At 35.5% G+C, this 25,463-nt stretch overlaps 1 protein-coding gene across 3 annotated transcripts in view; it reads right to left on the reverse strand.

Annotated features, from left to right (window-relative positions):
- Positions 1–11,782: 11,782 nt before the first annotated feature.
- Positions 11,783–25,463, reverse strand: part of LOC128269116 (CUGBP Elav-like family member 4) — a 100,826-nt gene continuing 87,145 nt past the window's right edge. For 2 of the 3 annotated variants that reach the window (XM_053006485.1, XM_053006483.1), the window contains 6 exons: positions 21,505–21,745; positions 21,258–21,404; positions 20,998–21,096; positions 14,010–14,087; positions 12,049–12,225; positions 11,783–11,910 (listed from right to left, as the gene is read on the reverse strand). In XM_053006485.1, coding sequence (XP_052862445.1) covers positions 11,783–11,910; positions 12,049–12,225; positions 14,010–14,087; positions 20,998–21,096; positions 21,258–21,404; positions 21,505–21,745 — 870 coding nt within the window. The remainder of the gene's footprint in view (positions 11,911–12,048; positions 12,226–14,009; positions 14,088–20,997; positions 21,097–21,257; positions 21,405–21,504; positions 21,746–25,463) is intronic. The other variant, XM_053006484.1, reaches the window with a different exon arrangement.

Consider the following 25,463-nt stretch of genomic DNA (forward strand, 5'->3'; position numbering starts at 1 on the left):
GGGAAATGTTTTGGTGAATGTTTGAAACCCCTCTCCTCTTTACAAATGGGGGCTCCCATACAAAATCTAAGTTCATTTCAGTTAAACTTGGATAGTTTTCAAGCAATTTGAGCCAAACTCAGCTGGTGCGAGTTTTGACATGTATCCAACGGGAAGCGAAAAGAGAAGCCGATCGGATACGTCACCGAGAAACGGAGGAGTAACGTAAGGTGGGACGGAAAAATGAACGAATACGTCACCGGGAAGCCCGAGCGTCTGAAAAGGTGAAGTAACGGGAAGCGAAAAGGGAAGCTGATCGGATACGTCTCCAAGAAGTCCTCTGAAACGCCTCCCAATCGAGAAATAAGGATGAAATGAGGAACAGCTAGTTATTACATAAAAACACACATGACAAATGCAATACATTTGGTTTGTTTTCATAAAACAGGAAAATAATCATCTCTGTCCAGAGACACATTTTTTTTCAAATCCATAGATATAGCATTAAATATTGTGGAATAAAGAATATTGAACGAGTGATTGAAAATTATTACTTGAATAATTAGAGAATAGTAAATGTGGTTCATAAAACGTCATTTTCGGTAGAAGGATAGATAGTAGGTGGAGGGCAGAGAAGGTTGAATGTGCAAACTGAACAACAACAAAGCAGTCATCAAGAGCCATTTAATTTATTTACTTACTGTTACGCAGTCATACACATTGAAGAAAACATTTCTTTCAGAAACTTCACATCAAATCAAAGGATAAAAGTGTATTTTAACTTTTATTTTGTTACTTTTCTTTGTTATAAAGATAATAGTTTTTTTTCTTTTTTATATATAATAAATTTTCTTGTCATTGTAGATAATGATGTCGAGTTGTCACTGTTAGCAATTTGTAATGGACATTTTCTTAGGTTTTGTAGAAGTTCAACTCTTTGTTGCAAACATCTGTGACTTTAGAAGCATTTTGCAGCAAAGCTGAATTTGTTTTGCGCAACGGATGTACACCTTTTGTTATCCTGTAAACTCCCTTTATCCTTACATCCTCCTCGAAAGTCTATCAGTGACAACTCGCCTGTTGTGGGTGACATGTGTGTTATGGGTTTGATCTACAAAATAAAATATTTATTCTCGTTTGCGTTTGCGCACGCACGTTTGCCTAGCTTTCACTTCTACATTTTTGCTGACCTTTCAATTTATTTTACCTGTTTGTTTGCTATTATAAGTATAATCATATTTTTTGTGTTTTGTTATCTTTTTTTGCTTCACTAGATTTAATTAATCAATAAGTAAGTATTTGATACTAAAATTATTTTATTTTTCTTATCGCATTTTTCGTTTTTGTTACTGTTGGATTTGAAATTTTCTACCAGCTTACCTTTCCTTTTTTTGTGTGTTTGTTTCTGTTTCTTTCTTCGTACTAATAATTAATTGATGATAAGTTTATAACTTTTACTTTTGTTACGTGCTACGTTCATCTGTCTCATTCGCTTTTCGCAATCAATTGTCTAGTAATATGGCAAGTACCTTGTTTTTTCCAAAGACTTACTTGCGGTTTAGTTTGGTTTCGCTTCTGTACAGTATTCTGCTAGTGTGTTGGGTTTCATTACTATGAGTTTGCAGTATGAAATCCATCCAGTAGTTCATTTTTATCTATCATATTACATAATGCTATGAAATAGTCTTATTCTATAACAATCCAAGCGAACTAGGTCACTGTAGATTTCAAATTTAGCCAGCATTCCAAACTTGCAAGCTTAAATGCTAACAAAAGTACCAGTCAATTTTCACGCTTTTTATTTTGCTTGTATTTTTACTTTGTTTCTCATTTACTCGCAGACTTAGTTTTTGGTATTTGTTTAATTTCATGTGCTCTTAATTTTATGTTTGGCATTCAATTATGTGTCCTGGAATCCAGGCGTTCTTGAGTTGCACCAACTTAACTTAAAGCTGTTGTCATAAGCAATCTGCACAATAAAAATAAAAATTGGGACCATGTCATTCAATTTTAGGACGAAGTGTGTTTGTATGTCGCATTAGTTTCCATATTAATTGTGTTACGGAGGGAATGTTTTCCTTTTTATGTAGTGGAAAACTGGATTCTACACAACTTATTTGATATTCGGGTAAATTAACTGTATCTGGTGAATGTTAAGACAATTTATTTCTCAAATTTTACGAACGTTACAATTGTCAAAAACATCCCACTAGATGTTTCAAAAACGGCAATACGAAAAATATTAACCAAACCCAAAAAAGGTAAAAAGAGTAAGAATCAGTTTTGGGATTTAAGTTTTGGAAATTCAAACTATTGTGCAGCATAATTTGTTTTACATCGTGTAAGTGCCTGTTTGATATGAGTTGGTTTTCCATTTTCAGAACTACTCTTGAGATCGTTTAAACATTACAAGAATTGCTCGACGATGCTTGTCAACTGAACTTAGTAACTTTTCTTCCCATTGTTCTTCGTTCATGATTTTACGAGTTTTAGAGTTTACTTAATCATCGTTTTTGTTATAAAATGTTGGAGGGACGCTCATATATTCAAACTGTTTACTATTATTACTGTTCAGTCGACTATTCTTAAAACTGATCTGCATTCACCAGGGGAACAATTGTGTTCGATCACTTGCTTGAAGTGTTCCTTTTCTCGAAGAGTGTTGCCGTTCTTTTTGTTAGTGTATCTAATACTGTTGTACTTAAAATTTAGATCATCCACTATACTATAGCTTGTATTTTCTCATTTTCTATGCCTGTTTCATGATGTTCGATATAAATACGTCTTATTTTTATAAATATATATGTGTATATTTTTCCGATTCTTTTTACTGAACTCTTCCCCCTGTTTTACGTTATTTACTTTCAAATTTTTCAACTATTCTATTAATCATTGTTTGTATTCCGTCTTCTGTGATAATTATTTTCATGGTTTATGTTTCAACAAATTTATTCGCTGTTTTTGGATCTACACCTATTGTAGTTTATTTAATAATGTGCGTAGTGTATTTTTGTATACTATAAAGATGTTACTATTAATTATAGTATCGCATAATTTTTAACTTTCAACAGAACAAGCATGTTGCATTTGTTATATTCAAAACAGGATCCAAATATGCTACTATTGAAACTATAATAATTTAAATCTTGTGCAAATGAGAGAATGAAAAATATATACGGAAAATATAATCCAAGGCAACATTCAGTAAAAGGAGAATTTCTTTAGCAATTTTGTATCTTAAGATATCACTGACGGAACTAAATACGTGTATCCTCGAGTTTGTGGAAAGTCTCTGCATAATTGCGAGAGACGTGATAGCTCCAGACGGAAATCTAGCTTTATGCACATAGGCAAAAATCTCATAGTAACCATGACTTTTCATTTACAGTTTCGACTCAATTTCATATCCTGTTCCATTTAACAGTTTTATTTTGTAATATGAGTTTAAAGTTTTAAAGGGAAAATTCTTGGTTTGAAACCATTTAAATGGTCGTAGTTGTTGACGGGCATAGTGTTTAAGTGATTGATTGAATGTTGTATTTCTCCAACATTCTCAGTAAGAATCTTCTGTTAAATCCATCGCAATGTCTGTGCATGCACATTCTATTACACCACGCCCATGTGTTCAATGCTTTCTTTCTATAATTCTGTAGAGCGAATATCATGTATGGAGAGTGTTAATCTGTATGTAGATTTGAAAGCACACGTTTTTATGATGCTTGGATATTTTTTGTCTTATCATTGTTTAAGTCGTGCACAGTCGGCTTTTAATGTTGCATATACATGATTTAAGGCTTCATTTCAATTTTATGTTATTATTATACCATATTGTCGTAATAATTAAAGTTTCCCATTTAATTACTTTCGGTCTGCTCTTTTCTGGCACACATAGTTTTTTGTGTTGTTTTCATTATACTTTCGTTTTTTCTGGTTTTATTGTATGATTTTCGTTTTGAGAAATGTAACCGAGCGTTGATACATTAATTTAAACTTATGCTTTAACAGTTTTCCAATCTAACTATATGTAATAGGACTTGGTAATAGGTGTTCGACTTCTTTATTTTAATTGTTAATTGAACAATTAATTGATTAAACAATTCTTTATTTTAATTGTTTAATTGTTAAAATTGAACAAAGTGTAACAGAATGAACTAAATGATGATTAATTTAATTCCTAATTCAATTATGCACATAATTGAAAAAAACCAGAAACTTAATAATTCAGAGGAAATGCTGATTTAACAGAGCGAATTGGTTCGAGTTCACTCTGTGAATGGTACATGACTATAGTTATTAAAATAAAAGTACACGTATTTGCTTAATAAAGAAAATACCTATCGTTAAATATGAAGAAACTAAAGCTCGTATAAAGAAAATGTTCTTAAAATTGTCTATCAGAAAATAAAGAAGCGATTGTTGATGTTGTGTATTACAAATTTAAATCGTCTTATATTATGAATGTAATGGATATCATTCAACTGTTGCTGCAGGTAAGAACGGCAATTTTTGATTCTTCGTATTATACTAAAAATACAAAATTTTCTGAATGATCTAGGTTATAAGCGTTGAATATCGTAATGTTTCTGTTTTTTTCTTAATGTTTTAGGTAAACTAGGTGGGCTTAAGTATCTAAGGGTATATGTTTCCATCCAACATTTGTCGCTGTTGTTTGTTTCATGAGCTTGCTAGAAAGAACTCTTCAAATCCTTCGTTATTCCTTTTTACTTTAGTTTACTAGATGCATTACTATCCGGCAATTAACATTGGCTTCGAAACTCAATGTGAAAATATCCTCTTTTCAACCATTACAAAACGTTGCTTAGATTGGTTATGCTAAAGCAAAAAATTAGTTAAACAAACAGTATAAAACTATTGACGATGTGAAATTAAACTTTTAAACATGTTTTGGCCGTTACAATATTTATAAGATTGTTTAATTGTCGAATGGCCGAACGTGTTACCACACATTCTTAGTAAGTTTGCTTAATTTTCATTATGGCTCACTTGATTTAGCAACATAATCATTCTAAAATGTTCTTGGAATTTAGTAGATACATTTGTTTTAAACAGCAAATTTAAACATCTTTTCAATGCTTATTTTTTCTCTTTTTCAAATATATTCTAAAATGTCTATTTCGTTGACGATCTTTCAAACTTGCTCGTCAAACCTTAGTGCGTATCAAGGTTTTCTGCTTTTTCATTTGCGCTGTTATTAAGGGTTTTACCTTCTTCATAAATGTGTATATATCACAAAACGAATGACTTCATCTGGGCCTCGTTTTATTCTACTTCTGTTTTATCGACAACAAAATTATGAAAAGTTAAAACATTACTGAATAATTTTAATACTCGTTAGAATTAGATTTGGATAGAATAAAAACAATATAAACGATACGGCTATATTTGAATTGAAGTGAAATAAAAATCAATGCTTTACTGTATGTTATTCATGTTGTTAAGTGTTTGATAAACATTAGTCAATAAACGGTAATAGATTTGAGTTTATAAACTGACAGGATAATAAAAAAAAAATTGATGATTTTTCTTAAAAAGATGTTCTTCGATGTAAATCTGTTTTCACTACATGTTTAAAAGATTTACATTAACTTTGATAACATTTAAATCAATATTGTATTATAATAATCACCCATGTCAAATAGTTTCTTTGTTTAAAGTTTGTTCTCAACGTTCTTTCAATTCTTATCGACAACATGCTTTCCATTAGTTTTTACTTTCTCATTATTCTCAATAATTGCAAGAAATACCCTGTATCCTAGAATTTACACAATGTTTCTTTTCTTGCGCGAATTGATTTCCTTGCACAAACCGTTTTTCATGCCCTATGGTTCAATATAATAAGACTTTTTAACATTTACATACTGATGCTAGTATAGAAACTAATTTGTGTTTATGAACATACACGCAAAGCCTTATTAACGTGGTGTATCTACATAAAAACAAGAAATATTTCTATGCAATCATCAATATATATATGTATGTTGATGATGATTCATCTACGATCAACCAAAGGTCTTCAATCTGCTGCTGGGTTTCTGCTTTTCAAATAATATTCGTCAGCTTTTTGTTAAGTTATACCAGAGTATAGTTAATGTAGCTCCATAGTTTTGTGTGGACAGGTGTTTATAAATGTATATTTGTATAATATGCAATAGATTATCTCTAAATAAATATATATATGTATATATAAATCTATATATACATATATATATGTATATGTATATAAGTTAATGTATATGTATGTATATACTATTGGTTGGGGAGCTTGTTTTAACGACAGAAGCCATAAGTTTTCATTTTCTGCTGTGTTCTATACGAGTAAGTTGGCAAACACGAAAATTATATCCCTTATCGTACAATCTATTAGAGGAATAATTTGTTCGTAAAATCATCACTTTTTGATTGTTATTAGACCAATCTTAACGGAAATGTTAAGTAAAGACGTATAACATGGTACTTAAATAATCCATTTAAAACTATACTCATGATTAAATCAATCCCTAATATATAACCAATAACAGTTTTTCATTAAAGGCATATTTTACAATCATTAAACAGTACGTGAAACAAGGAATGAGATACAAAAAAATACCAACAAGGTCCAAATATATATTCATCCTCGTGAATAATTGAACCCAAACGTCTCATAATGGATGGAAAATCTCTCATTACTTTTTTGAAGAACTTAGGTTTCTGTTAAAACAGAGGTACAACTATATCCATAATGTTGATGAACAATTGTCTATTTGACAAGTTTTTTTAAGGATCAGTACGGATTTGATACGGGCATTAAATACTCGATTGACACCATTTGCATTACTGATACCTTAATTTCTTTATATTTGTTTTCTACTGTTGCAAATTTGTTCTGAACAATCGTACACTTTACTACTTTTTCCTTTGTTTGTTTTAGTAGTAGAACGCTTTCAATCTCAATTGTTGGTAAAAATTGCCATTTCATTTTCAGCTCATAACGGACCGAAATTAAAAGCGATTAAAAGTTATCATCTTTAGTTTTGGCGTATAATTTTAAAAAAAATTAGATTTTTTACATTATGTTTTGGTGGTTTGTTACGGTGGGAAGTTGTACGTAAAATCATAACTTGATATGATGTGAAAAAAATCTATTTCAAATATGTAAAGTTTCTACTGAATTGTTACGTTTCTCTTTTGAATGTTACGTTAGTGTGCGAGAATCATCAGCTTCGAAAAGGGAGGACTGAACAAGATTTATTTATTGAATGGCAGTATATAAAGATTAACAAGGTGAGAGAAAAATTAAACTTGACGAAAAAGTTTTTGTTTTGTTTTTCTCTCGAAGAAGGTGGGTTCACGTTCGTTGGGCTGTAGTCCATTTTTCAATCATACTTTGTGGTTTTGTTTATCTGTTCAAGTTGTTTGTAAGCGGATTCAGTGACCTAGTCATTTAGCTTACTATCCATCTTGGTAAACTTGTTATAACTGCTCCCTTAGGTTCATCCAATGTGGTCTTTAATGTAACCAATAGTAAGACCGTCATTGAAGCATGTATGAATTCAGTTGTGTAGCACAGATTATAATACTTGTGTGTTTAAGTCTACTTTTCATGTCCTTATGGGTTTGTGAAACAAACTTCGAGTCTCGATAACTGATATGGCTTTCATTATATTTAGCACATCTGAATAGCGCTTTCCAGCGTTTTGGCGTGCTGTGTTAGTTATACATGCTAGGTTTGCTAAAGTTTTCAGAAAAGTTATTAATGTAAGTAGAAGAGAAAAAATGTCGGGCCCAACTTTACAAATATATACAAGAGCATAGAACTTTTTTGTCTATACTATCTTTATCCTGTTCTTTATTCCTTTCCAGCGGGATGTTTGGCATAGTTTTGATTTTTTGATGAATAATGTTTACTTTTGTGTGTTTCTCTGTTAGTGTGTTTACACAAATAAATTTTAAATTTCACTTTAGCCAAATCGTCAATCAATTGCCAAATTTAACTCTAGCCAACTTCAAATTGTGCCTTAAATCACAGCCCATTTATGTCGGTTTTTTGTGTATGTGATAACAAAAGATTATGTATCATGGATGGTGGAGCAATGCAGGAACCGATTCAACAGCGAACTGCATGCACTTTACTAGGCTGCAATGAACTAGTAATGTCATGAAAATAACGAGCGATGAACTAACTCGTTTTTCAGTTTAAGTAAGACTTTGTAGGCCGTCCAGAAGCAGGGTTGTGGTTAGTAACAAACGGGACATGAAGTTTTATTATGGAAACCACAACAGAGTCTCCAAGGTTTGCTTTGACCAAACATTTTTTATTAACATTTAACTTGTGTCAATCAGATGGCTGAGCCGGATTTTTCAATTACTAAGAAAAGTTGTTTTTGATTATAACTTTCTTTGCGGCATAAACATGAAGAACCATTAGTTAAAATATTCCATTCTTTAAGTAAATTTCGACATTGGAAAACAATTGGCAACAATGCTGATTCAAATATCAACTCAAAGTGTCCCACTATGAAGCGCTCAAATAAAACGTAATGTTTACTCAGGAAAGCCAGCAGAAAGAACTGTTGCAATTCAGTTTCACTTTTGAAGTTTGAAGCCATCATAGCGTAATGCATTAAAGTTGATCATTTTCAATAAGTAACCTTGTGATCGTTTTGAGAGCCAAGAAAGGAAGGAAGAAGACGGGGCATGGATGCGGTGGACAGAGTCGGGTTAGACGCAAAATACAGAGGAAAAATCCTCATATATCATAAAATATGGTAGAAAGATATAGTATATCTTCAATCTAATCAATCTAATCTTTTGATACGGCTTTCGGTAAAAAGATGACCAAACCTATACCACACACACACACACATACTATTGAATTAATATGATGAAACAGTCCTCCAAATCATACAATTAGCACTTGAATAAAAACGAATAATTAAAATGTATTGTGTTTTAAACTTGGAAATTGATTTTCAAGCTGATCAAAATATTAAAAAAATTGTTCATTTCTTTTATAAAAAAGCGAAAATTTGCCTCTGAATTTTGTGTACTTGATTTAAAAACCTTCTTTTGTTGAAGTTTGAAGTTCTAATTTTAGAATTAAGCAATTCAGATTTTTGTTAAGTTTTATGTGTTATTTGCTGGAGAAGTTTCGGTTTATTCTGCCTTAACTGATGTTTGTTGTGCATTTATTCTTCCTTGTTTTATATCTCTGACCCCTTTTTGGCTTTGCTTAGCTGTAGATTCTTGTTTTAATAGTATTTCATATACGATTTGTGCTAGTTTCATTTCAACTTCTCATCAAACTTTATTTCATAGCTTAATAGTTCGATCACTAATTTTGAATTATAAATACCATCCCTAGTTTCAAATTGTTAAGTTTAGGCAAAAATTTGATTACTGAAACTTCCATCGTAACTTATGGGTCGCATTTTGTAGGGATACGAGCTACTAAACGTAAAGTTTAGCTCTGGTGGGCGATTGAAAAGTTATTTAGTAGTGCTTATTCTTTAGTGACAAATAGCAGATAATATGCAATATATTATTCATCATGTAGAAATATACATTCCAACATGAAGAGCTCTTTGTTTGGGAGCACGTATAAAAATCACTGCAGTAAACGCTTCAAGAAAAACAATGTAAAATTTATAAAGGTATATCTGAATATGTTAAATTATAATAATACTGAAGTAGGTAGAACGATGCATGGATGAATAGAGAATAGTACAAATTTGGACTAGGCATCAAATATTTGATAGCTTTTAAATTAGATAGATATTTCCGGCATAAATACGGCCCAGTCCGTTCTTCTAAGATTTAAAAAAATAAAAATATTTCCGGCACACAAAATACACTTTATAAATAAGTTTTTGAATTTAAGCTTTTGTATAGTTTCTGAACGACTAGAATGAATTGGTGGGATTCCTATATGTGCACCGAAAATAAATCAATAACATAAATGAGAAATTGAGATTATGTTCTCTTCCTTTAATTCTTAAATGATACCGCACAAATTTGCTAAAGGATAAATTGTTGCTATCTAGTAGAATCAACACCGGCTTCTAGCATATACTTGATGAAAAATATTTGTGGTGGGTTTCTGTTACATAGTAAAATTCTTAATTGTGCACCTCAACTTTATTGACTAAGTTGACCCTGTTACAATGCAAACGTGTCGTGTCGGCAGGTTTTTCAAAATTCTTACTTTTCGTATATTTGTAGCATGCCGTAGCACGGTATAACCACCAATCTAATATAATTTAGCTGTTTTGCTTCATTTTTTCGGCTTTGGTTTCGACTTTTAACAACTTCCATTTATGTGGAATGCTAAATAATTTAAAACCTTGTTCACATTTCAAAAGTTGTTTCGAAATTAGTTTTATGTTTTTCATTTCGACAATGAGCTTTATAAAGCCTTTGCCTCTGATCAGCACTTCCCTAATGCAAGCCTAACTTTGGACGAGGCAATGAACTATAAAATCTAGGTCTTTCTCTTAGAAGTATATGTTAAGTTAGAGATTGTAGGCTATTAAAATTAGTATTATCGAGCTTTGTCTACGAATAGTGATGCAATTTGAAAAATCTGTAGGAAGATTTATTCATTTTCGATCATTCCTCCTGTGCACTATAATTATAAATAAACAGAAAACAATTGAAAAATGTTCACTAATAAATTTCTCTTAGATTCGAGGAAAATAAAAAACAAATATCAAGCGTAAACATGTTATGTTACGCTAATGCTAAACGACAGACATAACATACTTCCTCTGAAATAATAATTGGTCAGAACAGCAATTCCAATCGCGATCTTTTTAAATTTACGTTTGGCCAGATAATATCCATGAGGTTTGAAATGTGCCTTACGAAAACAAAAAAATATTATTTTCTTTTCATTAATGTGTTACAGAACAGTTTGAAATATTTAGTACTAAATAAAGAAAACATAGTAAAGATAGACTACTCAGCATTTTCGAAAATATTCAATGTAGTTTTTCGTAATCTTTGCGGTGATTATGAATCGATTACAAACGTTTAAGTAATATTGACTGAAATAGAAAAATGGTAATTGTGTCTTTCTTCTACTTTTTACAAAGAGTGTCGTTGATGTGTAACAATGCTTGATTTTTCCATGAAGGATGGCTGCGTTTTCATTTGCTAAACATATAATGGAGTAAATACTTTTTTGTTAATTCTGGATGATCCCAAATTATTAATAGCTTCTTCGATCTTCCATAGTTTGCTCAATCAATTGTTTATTGAAGTTGACAGTCAATTGCTGGCATAAATCAAATTTATTTGAAAAATTTGTTGACGGTGGTTGACCTATCATCATCCAATGAAAGAAATACAGCAAATACCCGAGCGAATTATAAATTTCTTGATCCAGGTGTAGTATGGTAAGCAATTTATTTCTTTTGTGTATTTGTTAGAATTAGTGTTGCTTCACTTTTGCCTATATTTCAGTATTCTCCAACTTTAAGCGAGCGATAAATGTTTTGTTATTTTTATTGATAACTGCACTGATAATTGATGATATAATGTTACATTTGTCTAAGGATTAACTTCATATTTTAAAGCTTCAGCTATTTCAATAAAATTGTTATCCGAGAACGTTCACGTGGTAGAGAGAAATGAGAGATCGAAAAGTAAATATGTAATTAAATTATTGTAACAAGAAACAAATGAAACAAATGGAAGAAACAAGTGTATCTCTTTAGATAAAATATAAGTGCCTACAATATGTTTAATGAACAGAAAACAGCTTACCCGAAGCACTCTTTAAAGCGCTTTTAATCTCTGATTGTTAATAGGGTCTGTTCGCATCCTTTGGTCTTTTAAGCTGAACTTTCAGTCTTTTCATACCAATCTGAAAACCGTTCATAGCTTGAATCGCTGCTTGAGCGCTGGCTGGATTGTCAAACGATACAAAACCTATTGGAAACGAAAACCAAACAAACATTTAGGTTACGAGTACAAATCGCTGATTCAATGGTAATTAAAGAGAATGTTTAAGTTCGCTTATTTTTTGTCTATCACATAGTTATCAAACATGCAATATGGGAACCTTACCGAAACATTTACTCTGGTTCGTAGCTCGGTCGATGAAGACCTTAGAACTTATCACAGTTCCGAAGGGCATAAACATCTGCATCAATTCGCCATCTCCGAACTCTTGGGGCAGATGATAGATGAATAAATTGCACCCCTCCGGTCCCGATATGGAACAACCTGGGAACATTAATATATCTTTACAGAAAATTAAAACAATCCATCACCAATGGTAAAGCTCAAAATTAATATAAGCAACAGAAAATTATTTATCTTCGAAACTTATTATGTTAGGACGTTGTTATTGTAGTGTATCTGTATCTGTAAACCAAAATACCTACGATAAAGTAAACATGTTTTCGCATAATTACGGTTAAGTTCCGATGAATATAAAAAAATTACATTGACACAAGTGTAACGTTTATTTAACTGTTACTCAAAATTATGCATCAGGCTTAATAGTTCTGCAATGCCTATCATATGTAAACGTATAACGGCTTTCAGTAGAACATTCAGGCAAGCATATATAATACAAAAGTGGGATGCAAGAGGACAAAGACAAATAGCACTAGGCATGTATGCGCAGAGACAAAATGTGATAATTTTTTTCACAAGTACTACTTTTTTTTTTCTTTTTCTTTATCCGGTTACCGCCGACCGATCCAGGTCTGCAACACATGTACTACATTGTTCCAATGCTCAGTGACAGAGATAGACATTATTTGTTACACAATAGGCTTAAACAGCATAGTCATTTTTAGTTTTTTCGATATGATTAATTGAGAACTGAATTCTCTAAAACGTGTTGAATCTATCGCTCTGATGTTACTAAGAGCAATATGAAACCATTTACAACAAACTTTGTACTTGTATGATATGACTAAAATAAAAGACAATGACGTACAAACGTGCATAGAAAACCATAACATAAAACCAACAGGAAAACAAATCCATAGCTAATTATTGGTTGTTAGTTACATTTCTTAGAGTTTTCCAAACAAGTCGAAAGAATATGGAATTTTTATTTTTCAGCCTTTTTCAGATTTGTAAGCCGTTACAAAGTACAATCAACCTATACCTGTACGATATGTTAACTCTCTGGGTTGCCCTAGTCATATTATTGATTTTTAGTTAATCATTCAACTATTTTTATTACTACTTGTACATTAAGGTGACTCATTTAAGATTCTCTTTTACAATTGGTTATAACACAGAAACGGCTTAATATTTTTCAATGGTTTAAGATTTATTCGAAAGGTTCATTCATTACATTTATTTAAAAAACCACAATTTCGGTCAAATGTACACTACGGTTGCAATGAATTTGAACTTGGGTCTTGAGTTCGTGAATGGTTGGTGGTTTGTTCGCGTAACATTTCTCTTCCACCAATCCCCAAAGATAACGGTCCAATGGTATCAAATCGCAGTTTCTTTGGAGGCCGCAACAGTCACATGTTTTGGTGCATTAGCTTTTCTTGCACGACGTCTGGGTTTTCCGAACTCCAAAAACGACAATTCTGCTGAGTAACATAGCCTCCGAAATAATCTAAAATGAAATGTGCTTCTCAAATATCATACCGTTTGAGTTGAAGACCTACCACTTTGGAAACAAGTTTTTCATAGTTCCTTATTTTCTACAACCAAAATTGTATATTATACAAACATGTAATGAATGAACCTATCAAACAAATGCTCAACCATCCAAAAATATTAAGCCGTTTTCCTTTCAATCTAAATATACAACATAATGTTTATTATTCAGGTGTAGTCAACTGGAACCATTGATAGAAATACACGACGTTTGAAAAATAATTCCTCTATTGTACTGAATTATTGGAAAACGAGATGATACTTGGAAAACGAGATGTTAATACTTTAATAAGCGCTATATTCAATTTGCTACAGTTTTTGTATTCCTTATTTGGAAAGTGGATGGCGGCTGATACTGGTTCTCACACTTAGGATAGGAAGGCAATGCTTACCTTCGCGTTGTGCTGGTGCAACGGCGGCAATGTGTTGCGGTATAGCTTGTGGAAATTGTCCATAAACGGCTGGATAGGCTGTTAAATTTACAAATTTACAATGAAAAACAAATATACATCAACAACACACAATAGAAATATGGATAGAAAGTTAAGATCATGAATTGTCTTAAATGTGGGGCTAATTTGAGACTATTTGAGAAAGGGTGCTGACGTACGTATTTAAATGGCACCTTTTATTTCGAGTATTCCATGAACCTTATTTCAAGAAGCGATTAGGAAATAAAACTAAACAAATAATAATAAAAAGGAACCTGTGGAACTGAAAATACAATGAAAGTTCGGAAATCATTTTGTTTATTGCATTGCAGGTAGATTTCTTCCAATACCGATTAAGCTTTAAATTTTATTTAACTTTAAATTTGAATTTAACTTTAAATTCGAATTTAACTTTTAATTTTATACACCAGTTCACATATGCCGCTAACGTTCGCCCATCAAGCGATCTCTTTTTCATTTGGTTATAAAAAAAATTACTAAATATTTTTCGATTTCGATTCATAAATTTTTTTAGTTTTCAGGGAAATGTGATCCTCGAGCCATTTTTCGGTTTCGCCTAAAGTGGCTCTGTAAGTTAATGTCCCATTGATGATCATTGATCAAAAAGATGATCATTGGATGTAGCCAGGTCTGGAGAATATAACGGGTGAGATATTACATCCCAATTAGGGGTTTTGATGCATACTGCGTATGATTAGTTATATGAGATAGCGTATTATAAATGTTTAAAATTACTTTGACATATCTTCGTGCCTGGTTGAGTCATTAACACAGGATAGAAAATTAACATTTGCTATAAACAGCTGTCGGAAAACGTTTCGCAGTTCATTTAGAAAATTGTCAGTCCAGCTTTAATATTGTTCAAGACTGAGTGAGTTTTCGATCATGGTGCAAAGCACCTTTTGATTTCTGGGTCAGTTTAATGTAAAATATTACCGAGAATGTGATTAATTTTTTGAAGATATCAACAATAGTTTTTCATCAACAATTCAACCATTATGAATATAATATTTATAACCCTCGCTGATAGAGCAGTCGGTAACGCTCGAAACTGTTGTCCGGTTGTCCGGACCGGTTGTCACGCAGCCGTCCATGGGTTTGATTCCTGATACCGGCGTGACGGCCGGGTTGACGATTCAATTTTACATCACATTTATCAGTAGTTCGTGCCGTTCTCTGATCAGAGTAACGTTCCCCTTGAGACCCCATATATCGACATCGGTTGTGGTCACCTGCCACTTTAACAACCTTACATCCACTTGATACCAAGTGGGACACGAGTAACTTCGTTGATGATTGGGGGTAGCCAGAATCGGTGAGGTCTTTGGTCCTATGCTAAAAGAAAAAGGAGTCCTTGCCCAGTGCATTTTGCGAGGATCTGTTTACTATCGTTTGTTATCCACAATTAGTGGTGTAAACTGAGCAGCGCTCGATGAAGAAATAGTAGCCACGTCACGATAACCCCATCACGAGCCCAGACTACGCGTCCCTAGGCCAGCTGAAATTATATTCCTACTGCGAACATACAATATACGGCAATACAACGGAATTTACGAACAGGAATCACATGACGAAAAGCTTGTCTCCTGGAACTGAACTTCTACGGTTCCGACGAAATCCTAAACGGCGAGCTAACCCCAATTCTTTGTTGTCTTGCACTGGTGAGGAGCAAAATCAAAACAAAAAACAAAGTGATCACTTTCACTACGGTGAATGTGATCAGTGAAACCAATACACAGTGCAGGTGCAAAAGTGACCAGTGAATGCACGGGAGGAATTAATACCTCCTATACTAGTACCACATTACAATATCTGCTTCAGTGGACATGAATTGCAATGGGCATTATATAAGTGCTCCGGTAAATCAGCAGGACCGGATGACATTGGCTATCCCTTACTGCAAAACCTTCTCCTCGCAGCCAAAACTCAGCTACTAAATATTTTCAATAGCATTTGGATTTCTGACACTATACCCTCTTCCTGGAAAGAAGGCTTTATTGTGCCAATACCCAAGCCAAACCGCCCCAAACATGAAGGGGGCAGCTATCGCCACATATCACTCTTAAACTGCATTAGCAAAGTTTTGGAGCGAATGGTCAATGGAAGACTAGCCCAAGAACTGGAACACAACAAGCTTCTCAGCCCCTCCTATTACGCCTATCGTAATGGAAGAGGCACTGAGCCGTACTTCTCAGAACTCCTAAACACCCTCACAAAAGCCAGATAGAGAAACAACTTCACAGACTGTGCCGTGCTAGACCTCTCCAAAGCCTTTGACCGCTCCTGGCGACATGCCATTCTGCAACAGCTCGAACGCTGGAAATTTGGAGGTAGAATGGAAAATTACATTAGCAGTTTCCTGAAAGACAGGTACTTTAGAGTACTCATTGGACAGGAAAAATCCGACCAAATACTGCAAGAGAACGGCGTTCCGCAAGGAGCCATTCTCTCCCCTACCCTTTTCATAATCAGCCTATAATCCCTGCTATACTCGATCCCCACTGATATCAAAACATTCTTCTATGCAGATGACAACGTTCTTGTCTCGTCCCACAGATCCTCTGCTATAACCAGGACAAACCTCCAAATAGCCATCTCAAAACTCCAGCAATGGAACACATTTACAGGATATGAAATATCCCCTCAAAAAAGCAAAATCCTAAGCATTTGCAACATGTCCCGCCGAGAGCCAAAACCCATACTGTACAATGGGGATCCGATACCCCAAGTACGGTCAACAAAGATATTAGGAATAGTCATAGACTCCAAATTGAATTTTCTGGCCCACTGTCGCCACCTTAAAGTAGCGACCAAAAGCCACAGCAACCTTTTTGCGCATGCTCGGATGCGGCAAACACTGCGCAGTCCTCATCACAATACTAAACAACTGGTTCCTTACCAAAATGCTCTACGGCGCCGAAATATTTAGCTTCGGTGGCCAGAGAGTCATTGAACTTCTCGCACCTATTTACCACACTACATACATACATACATATCGGACTACAACCGCCGAGCGGTCTTCGCCTGCTTCAGGGAACATTTTCACCGCTCGCGGTCGCGAGCCTTCGTCCACAACGTATGAATACCGGCCGATATCGCGTCCCGATCGAAGCAATCTCTCCATCTCACACGGTGCCTACCCGCCCCATCTGTCCCTCCGGACGGCATAAGCGGACTTTACGGGCTGGTTCGTCGTCCGCCATTCTCATGACATGACCAGCCCACCGGAGCCTGGCGAGACGCACACGCTGCACGACAGTGAGGTTGTCGTACATTGCGTACAGCTCGCTGTTGTAACGGCTCCACCATTGCCTCTCTTCACTCCTCTCCATAACAAAACAAAAACTCCCCAAAATACAAAAACTCCTGAGGCATGGAACAAGGTCTTGGAACTCAACCCTACCCCAAATAGACTGAAAAACCTCGCCCGAAAGAAAAATATCAGCATCAAATCTACCCAAACCCTGCACAACCACACATCACACATCACAACCACAAACACATCTATACCGACGGTCTCGTTTACATACCCACAGCAGGTTGCGGTATCCACTCAGATACAGATGATCGCGCAATCCGGCTCCCTGATCACACTTCCATTTTTTCAGTTTAAACAATAGCCCTCACTATGCAACAGCTGAGAGACATACTAGTGAGGATCAGTTAAACATTATCGTCACTGACTCCGCATGTGTTCTACAGGACCTGGAAAAGGGGTCTATAAAAGACCCCTTCATACAACACATTGGAAACACCCTGTCACAAAGCACGACCCTCTGTTGGATCCCCGGTCACTCCGGAATCCAAGAGAAATCAATACTCGACAACCTCGCTAACCAAGCCAGACTCCTAATCGATCCGATGCCAATGGCAACCTCTCGAAGAGATGCTTCGAGAATAACCTCCGAAAACATTGCCAACCACTGGCAACATGAATGGAATAAAAGCACCCGATCCCTCAGATATATTAAAACCTCCATTCTCCCCTGGACAGACAACACCTCCAGCTAACACCAAAACATCATATCTCGGCTGAGGATAGAACACACTAGACCAACACACTCACACCTAATAGACAGATCTAGTAATCCTTTATGTCAGCTCTGCGGAGTTGACATTACAGTAGCCCACCTACTAGTGAACTGCTATGGCTACTCCTCAGAAAGATCAATATGTAAAATAGACCAAGACATATCCCAAATCCTCTCCAACCATCCCAATTAACAACGTAAATTTTTCAATTTCCTCAGAAGAACCGGATTATAGACCGAAATCTGAATACTTTCAGATAAACTTCAACCAGCAACAACTTCAAGCACCAACCACAACAGCCAACTAAGAGAAGAATGAAGCCTATGAAGCCTGTGCTCAAAGTCTTTATAATAACACAACAACAACAAGGGACGTCTCGGTCTCGGTTGCAACCGGTTAGCGACCGTCTGTGAGTTACTACTCCCGCATCGATGTAACAGTCCTAGGATACCTCGATGACGAGAACGACTAACTTTATGTGAGACTTGAGCAGTACGATGAACTTTCTCACAAAGCGTTATATTTCAATGCGTCAATTTTGCTGCCTCCTTCGGAAAGCTGACATGACGTACATTCTTCCACCAGGTAGGAGATCCTTAAAACATCCATAGAGTTACCTGAAAATGACCCGACCACCGGTGTGACAACCAAATTGATCACGATTTAATGATTTTTTTTCGAATAAATTTAAAAACTGTAAGTCGATAAATTTGAAAGAATGAGTTATTTTCAGAGCGTAGGCACATTCTGTGTGTTTTTAAGGACAGCGAAACATCTGTCGCGTGTCAAGACACATTGGACAGCAATGGAAGACGGTCATCAAAAAAATCTTATTCCCAATAAGTGACGGCATATTTTCCTTCGATTCCACTGTCGGCAGTAAAGCTGGAAGCAACAGTTCCCGAATGAATGTGATGGAAAATTAAGCTGAGTCGTTTCATGGGTAGGCTTGAGGGAAAGTACCACATAATTTCGAATACCTTTAAATATGTTTTGCACTTGTGAAACAACTGGTCATGTCTTTAGTGACTTTTGTTGGTGCCTTGCTTTTTATCATGGCACGCTCACCCACATCCAAAGAGAACTCCAAAAGTAGGCGACCCTAATGTTACTCGTTTAAAGAGGCCAGTCCTTGCCACATATTAAGGCGTAATGCGCGAACTTAAAGTGTAAACTCAGTTGAGGATGGAACCAATTGCGGAACTATATAATGGTGGCTCATCTTTCCAAAATGATCAATGAGCGAAATCACCACGTATCAATTTGCGAACACTTTGTAAAAGAACCTGTTTGGTTTTTTTATCTACATTATCTGTAGCATATCGTGTCTGTTTCCGTTGTTTTTCAACTTCCGTTTGACAACTGCTCAACATTTTTCGGTTTCAATTGGGGTGAAGTTTTAAGAAATTTTGTGAATTAGTAAATTTTTCAACGAAATTGATCCCATTGCTACGTTACAAATGAAATGTTCTTTCGATAACAGTGACATAATATTAAACCTGACCAACGATCGGTTTGGAAGACATAAATATTCATATACGGAAACCCATAGAAATATTTTTAAAACTAAATTTCGTATCGAACATAGCGTCGTGATACTCTGGCTGTCCTAGCGGCCAATAATCAATGCAGGAAGACTAGTTCAACGTTGACACATCTAATGGTATTTTATGATAAAATTTAATTTTGAGAAAATAGTTTTTTATGCAAAATTACATAAAAAGTACGTGAGTGAAATTTGCATGTGATGTTTTCATATTCATCGACTCGTCATAACCTACGTTGAGCTGTACCAGAAATGAGCTGGTTCCGTTACATATTGGTATGGTTTTGGAATTTCGCACAATCAATTGTCGGTTTAGTTTACGGGGCATTGTAATATTGTATTTTTAAGTGCAGCTTAAAACTTTGAGTTTTATGTTTGAGGGCATAACATGTACATAAGTCAAAAACCATATTCAGGTGGTTCATATCTAAATCCGCTCATAATTTTGGAATTGAAAATTTCATGTCGATTATTGACAGTCAAATAATCGACCTGCCATTTTTGCAACTATAATTTAATAAAGAATCATAAATAATTTATATGTAAACTTGAAATTTAAATTAAATTTGTAATTCGCGTACAGTGCTTAGTAGTTACTGTTTTGTAAACTAGTTGTTGCCTTCTCCATTTATTCTTTCTTCTCCGTATATTGTAGAGTACGAGTCTTTTCTGTAGTTTACGAGTACGACATATGGAGATTTTCGACATCCACGAGTAATTAAGATTTGCCACGTTCAGGGAACGAATTTTTTAACACATCATTGTGTGTACCTTTCAAAGTTATAGGTTACGATTACTTCAATGCTTTACACTATAAAAGTAAAAGCGATAAAGGAAACGTCGAAAACATGGTTGAACAGTGAACAGCGATGATGAAGTTGATATTTTAAAATGTAAGGTATAAAACTAATTTGGAAAAATATCGGATATTTTGGAAAATTTCAATGCAGCCAACATAAACCCAATAATCAAAAAACACAACTACACATAAACAATGAAATTACGACGAACAAATCACGGCGCAAATAGTGTAAAAATTACAGAAAACAACACAAGATCGTGTAGTATTTCTATACGGACGCACCGTATCATTAGGTTAATATAAAAATAGACGATGGCGGTAACATACACGAACAACAACAGAAAACGAAACAGGTCATTTGAAAACGAAAACGTATCCATGGAAATGCGGAGTAAATCCAACAGGTACACTCAAATGCAGCACATCACACGAGATTACAGTAAAACAAAACACTGGTAAAATAATTATGTCCAGGCAGGGGTGGATACTAAACATTACACGGGTATGTGTGGCTTAAACCAGAAAATTCACAGCTAGGTAGGACTTACCAACTCCAGGATACGGTTGAATTCCAGGATACGTGGCATGGGGTAAAGCGGCATCTCCATTCGGAAGTCCTTGAGCGGGTATCGATAAGTGTAACGCATCTACGTAAATCGCTGCATAAATTATTGCGGTTCGAAAGCAAGTTTAAAGGCGATTTGGCCGAGGATCGGAATATCCATCGGAGGACGAAAAATAGAGCCACCATTCTGATGGAAATGGAGCCTCTAATGACCGAGAATAGCCAAAAGTTGCAGATACTTACGTCCTGGATAGGTTTGGGGAATGCCGTTGGAATAAACTGCGTCCGAACCAGTCGGCTGTCCGTTGGGCGTTTGTGCCGCCATATTAAATGTGGGCATTGTAGGCGACGGCAATGAGGGAATGGCACCATTCACTGGTTGTCCAGAACCTGCAATACGAATAAGAGCAACAAGCGATCCAACGTGACTGCACCATGATAACGAACAATTTTTGGCTGGAGTTTTACAGGTCGCCAAATGGAAACTCACCATTCAACGCATGAGGTATTTGAGTTGCTAGGGCTGCCATCGGATTGATATATGTTCCTTGTGCGGTTGCAGCTGCCATAAGGGCTGCTTGCTGTTGCTGTGCGTATGCGCCGTACGGTCCGAACTGGTTGAATACAAAGGGACTCAGTAGATTCATGTGACCAGCCATTTGCTGCATGCGACGGAGTTGCCTCTCTTTCTCGGTGTCAGCAAACTTTACCACTAGGCTAGAAGATGCACCCTGTATAGTACCAATCGGTAGTAGTAAGACGAAAGCGTGGAAGAAAAAGTGACAACCAAAAGAAAATGGCACATTAATAACATAAATCATTTAGCCAGCGAGCCGAGCAACGAACTTGTGCACAATGCTAAACCAGAAAAGCAACACCCCTGCCATACGTAAATCATCATCCTATTAAGTGGAGCTAAACAACACTGCGGAACGAATAATTCATATCCAAGTCTATATCTCAACGTGATGGCAATTGTCTTGATACAAGGAAAAGCGAATACTTTTGTGCCATGGGTTGCGGGCTTGGAAGATTTATGCCAGATGAATGCTAAGATTAGTACATCGACAAAACAGACTCACAAACGTTAAACGAAAAAAACCATTTTTTCTCTTCAGCAGAGTTATTTGAGATGACGAACACTTTGGAATAGTCTCCGCGAAAGCTTCGTTATAATTAATTATAACTCTAATGTGAGTTTCTTCACAACGAGACGCGCAACACATTTAGATACGTTTAGATATCCGAACATCGAAACAATCAACTTGTACAAAACATAAAAATACACATACACATACATATAAAACGACAATCACATACTTATGAAAATGGCAAAGATGCTATGCTACACGCTTTACTGGCATATTACTGTGAATCTATATAATTGCATTTATTTTATTTGTAAAATAATGGCAAGAAATGTTCATTTGTGAAGCATTTTGGATGATGATATGTTCAGTGGTTAAGAATGTTTATTTATTTCATACAGTTCAAAGCAACTTATTCTGCTTACATCGTTTTCAGATTTCACAATTTATTTCAACTTCAAATTATTTCGTTTTGCAATAATAACGACTAATGAACAAGAAATGGAATTCAATTTTCTTCGAATGAGACTGGAATAGTGAAGCTTCACTTTGCAGCCATTGTATTATTCAGGCTTTTAACGCACCTGTTGAACATGCTCTGTGGTTTCTTGTCATATGCACAGCATGAAAGAAATTTAACATCACAATCCTCCCGTCTGGTCTGCAATAGCGCTTGTCGTCCTTCACCTCACCTTCACCTCAAGCGTGACAGTCAACTTTTAGGGTAGTTGCAAAAAAGCTAGGTCTCAGATAGAAATCCGTGTAGGCGCTATGTTAAACATTCATCCAGCGTTCAGTAGGCAGATTTTGTTGCCTACGGTTCTGTGTAAACAGAGTCACGTCACGGGACCCTTTCTCTTTCAGCGCTCGTACCCTTTCAGCAAACTATAGTTATGATGTTTTCAACTCTTCCTAGCCCGCACGTATCAGGTTGTAGCGGACGGTCACGGCAAAACTACGAGAAGTCATTTCCGTCCTGTTTCCTGACTTTTGACTGATGTTCATGTTCTCGCTTTCAATCCCGCAGGACTAGCGGGGCCAACTGTTGCTGTGGCATGGTTTTGAATACGGAAACCTGTTGTTATGCCTAGCTCGTATCGTCCTTTATCGTTTGAATGTAGTTTGGATTGAGTTCGGTGGTAACAGACGAGGAGTCGATTTGAAGACGCTCCCCATAGAGGCATTATTGCAGCATAAAATCACCCTTGAAACCCTCTTCGTCATTGTCGTAAAAAAACGGCTACAGCCAAAGCTATATTGACTCGTAAATGATGCTTACCATAGAAAAGAAGAACAAAATACCCCAATAAATCGGTTCTCTTCCTTATATTTTCTTCAGGCAGTCAAAACTCACCTTTGAAGGGCTGTCATCACAAAGGACGTTATTAATGATCGAGATGGCCATGTTTTGAACGAAATTGGTTGGTTACCGCACATTATGTGAGATGAATAAAATACAGCAGAAAAACTGCGTAAAAGAAGCCGAAGTGGATATTCCATAATAATATTTTAAGCTTTCCACAGATACCCACGCATAACTAGAGGTTATATTCATCGCCCTGTAGATGTTCAGCTCAATTTGACATCACGGGCTTACGATTGATTGAATCTGGATCGCGTTTTTGCTAATTTATGACAAAAAGAAAAAAGTCGGAGTGATTTGTGAACCGTGGGGAATATAAAGTGATATTTCGAATGATATTTCGAAAATGATTCGAATTAAATTGTGGACGTTTTCTGTTCTAAAACGCCTAACATTCAATTTATATAAGAATGAACTTTGAACATCGCTAGAAATCGCTTTCTTTTCATGCCAAATTGTTGCATGATGGACAAATTGTACGAATTAGTAAGGATATCGAACCTCTGTGTGAATAATAAACTCGGTACAAAATGCCGTTACATGTTCAAATAGTGTTTGAATCACTCAGTCTTTCCCTCACTTTACCCTTGTTGGGTAAAGTTAGAGAAAGATGCATTTATCGACGTTCGTCCTAATCGAATTGAATTTCTATTAATTTTTGTTTGTTCACAAGTTACCACGCACATTCACTTCAAACTTCATCCCGTCAATAACAATTTCGATTACTCGATACGTTATACAACGCGCAGATAGAAGCTTTACCTTAGTCTATCCGCACAGACCAGAGGTTTCACCTGAAACGGAGAGACCATTTTATTTCATTTGTTTTGTTTACCGAATGGTTTGGGTTACTGTGAAACCTTTGAGTGTATTTCCAATTGATCCAAGACCTTTTCAACGTGGCATCGACGTAAGCTAGCAGCATTGTGGCATTGTGAGCATCCGGCGGCGTATAAAAACTCAAGGCTCCACAGACAAAAGCTTTCAATATTTTATTCATTTCCTTTCTCTTTACAAAGACAGCCGTTGGGAGAATTGGGGGAATACCACGAAGTATTTTCAACGATTGAGAAAATCAACAGATAGAACTTGTAACGAGTAACAAAAGGGTGGCTTTTCAGATAGAGTAAGGTAGTGCACTTGTTCTTTCAGGGCCATTATACCTATAGAGTTGCTTGCAAAAGAACGCTTATTAGATTGCATCGCTTCCTTAGCTATAGCAGAGGAGCTTAGATACCCTTTAAGGATCACACAGGTGGATTCTTTAACAAAGAGGAATGGTGCGAGTGTTTCTCATACATTTGCCAAAGTGAAAAGGTAAGTCGAATAAAAGCATGATAAGTGAACCTTGTTTAGGGTATCCTTCAGGGAGTTGTTACTTTTTGAACCTACGTGTGGAACGGAGTAAGGAACATTGGGACACATTAAACAACTTTGTGAGCGTTATACATTAATATTAAGCTATTCAACTAGTGGCCGAGCGGCTCACCATCGTGTTCAAATAAGGAATTCAAAGTTTAAATTATCTCATGATTGCGAAACTGAAAAGTTCAAGTTGAGCCCCGTAAATAAAAGTGTCTATTGTAATCGATGATTATGTTGGTTTCTATTTGCTTAGTTTCTGCGGGATGGTCAATTTGACAGAAATGACATTGTATTAACTACCATAATTTTTATCTGAAAGTGTCACACAATGTTTTTCTCTCCTATGGCCTTTGATCATATTTAAAAAAAATCAACTGCAACTTAATTTTAGAGATGGTTGAAAAATGTTTTTGTATTGCTTCTTTTGTCTTCTCCGAATGTGTACATTAGAAAAAAACATAAAATGTCCGGTCAAGTTATGTAAACATCTAAATTTACTGTAATGAATTATTAGTCTTTATATGTATCTTCAAATGCAAAATATTAAATAGCCTGCTTTAATCAATAACATGCCTGTGTGGCAATCAAACAGTCTCAAATGAAACAAACCGTCTGTGCCAAAAGAGCGACGGG

This window comes from Anopheles cruzii, chromosome 2 (assembly GCF_943734635.1).
Source record: "Anopheles cruzii chromosome 2, idAnoCruzAS_RS32_06, whole genome shotgun sequence".
NCBI classification, from domain to species: domain Eukaryota; kingdom Metazoa; phylum Arthropoda; class Insecta; order Diptera; family Culicidae; genus Anopheles; species Anopheles cruzii.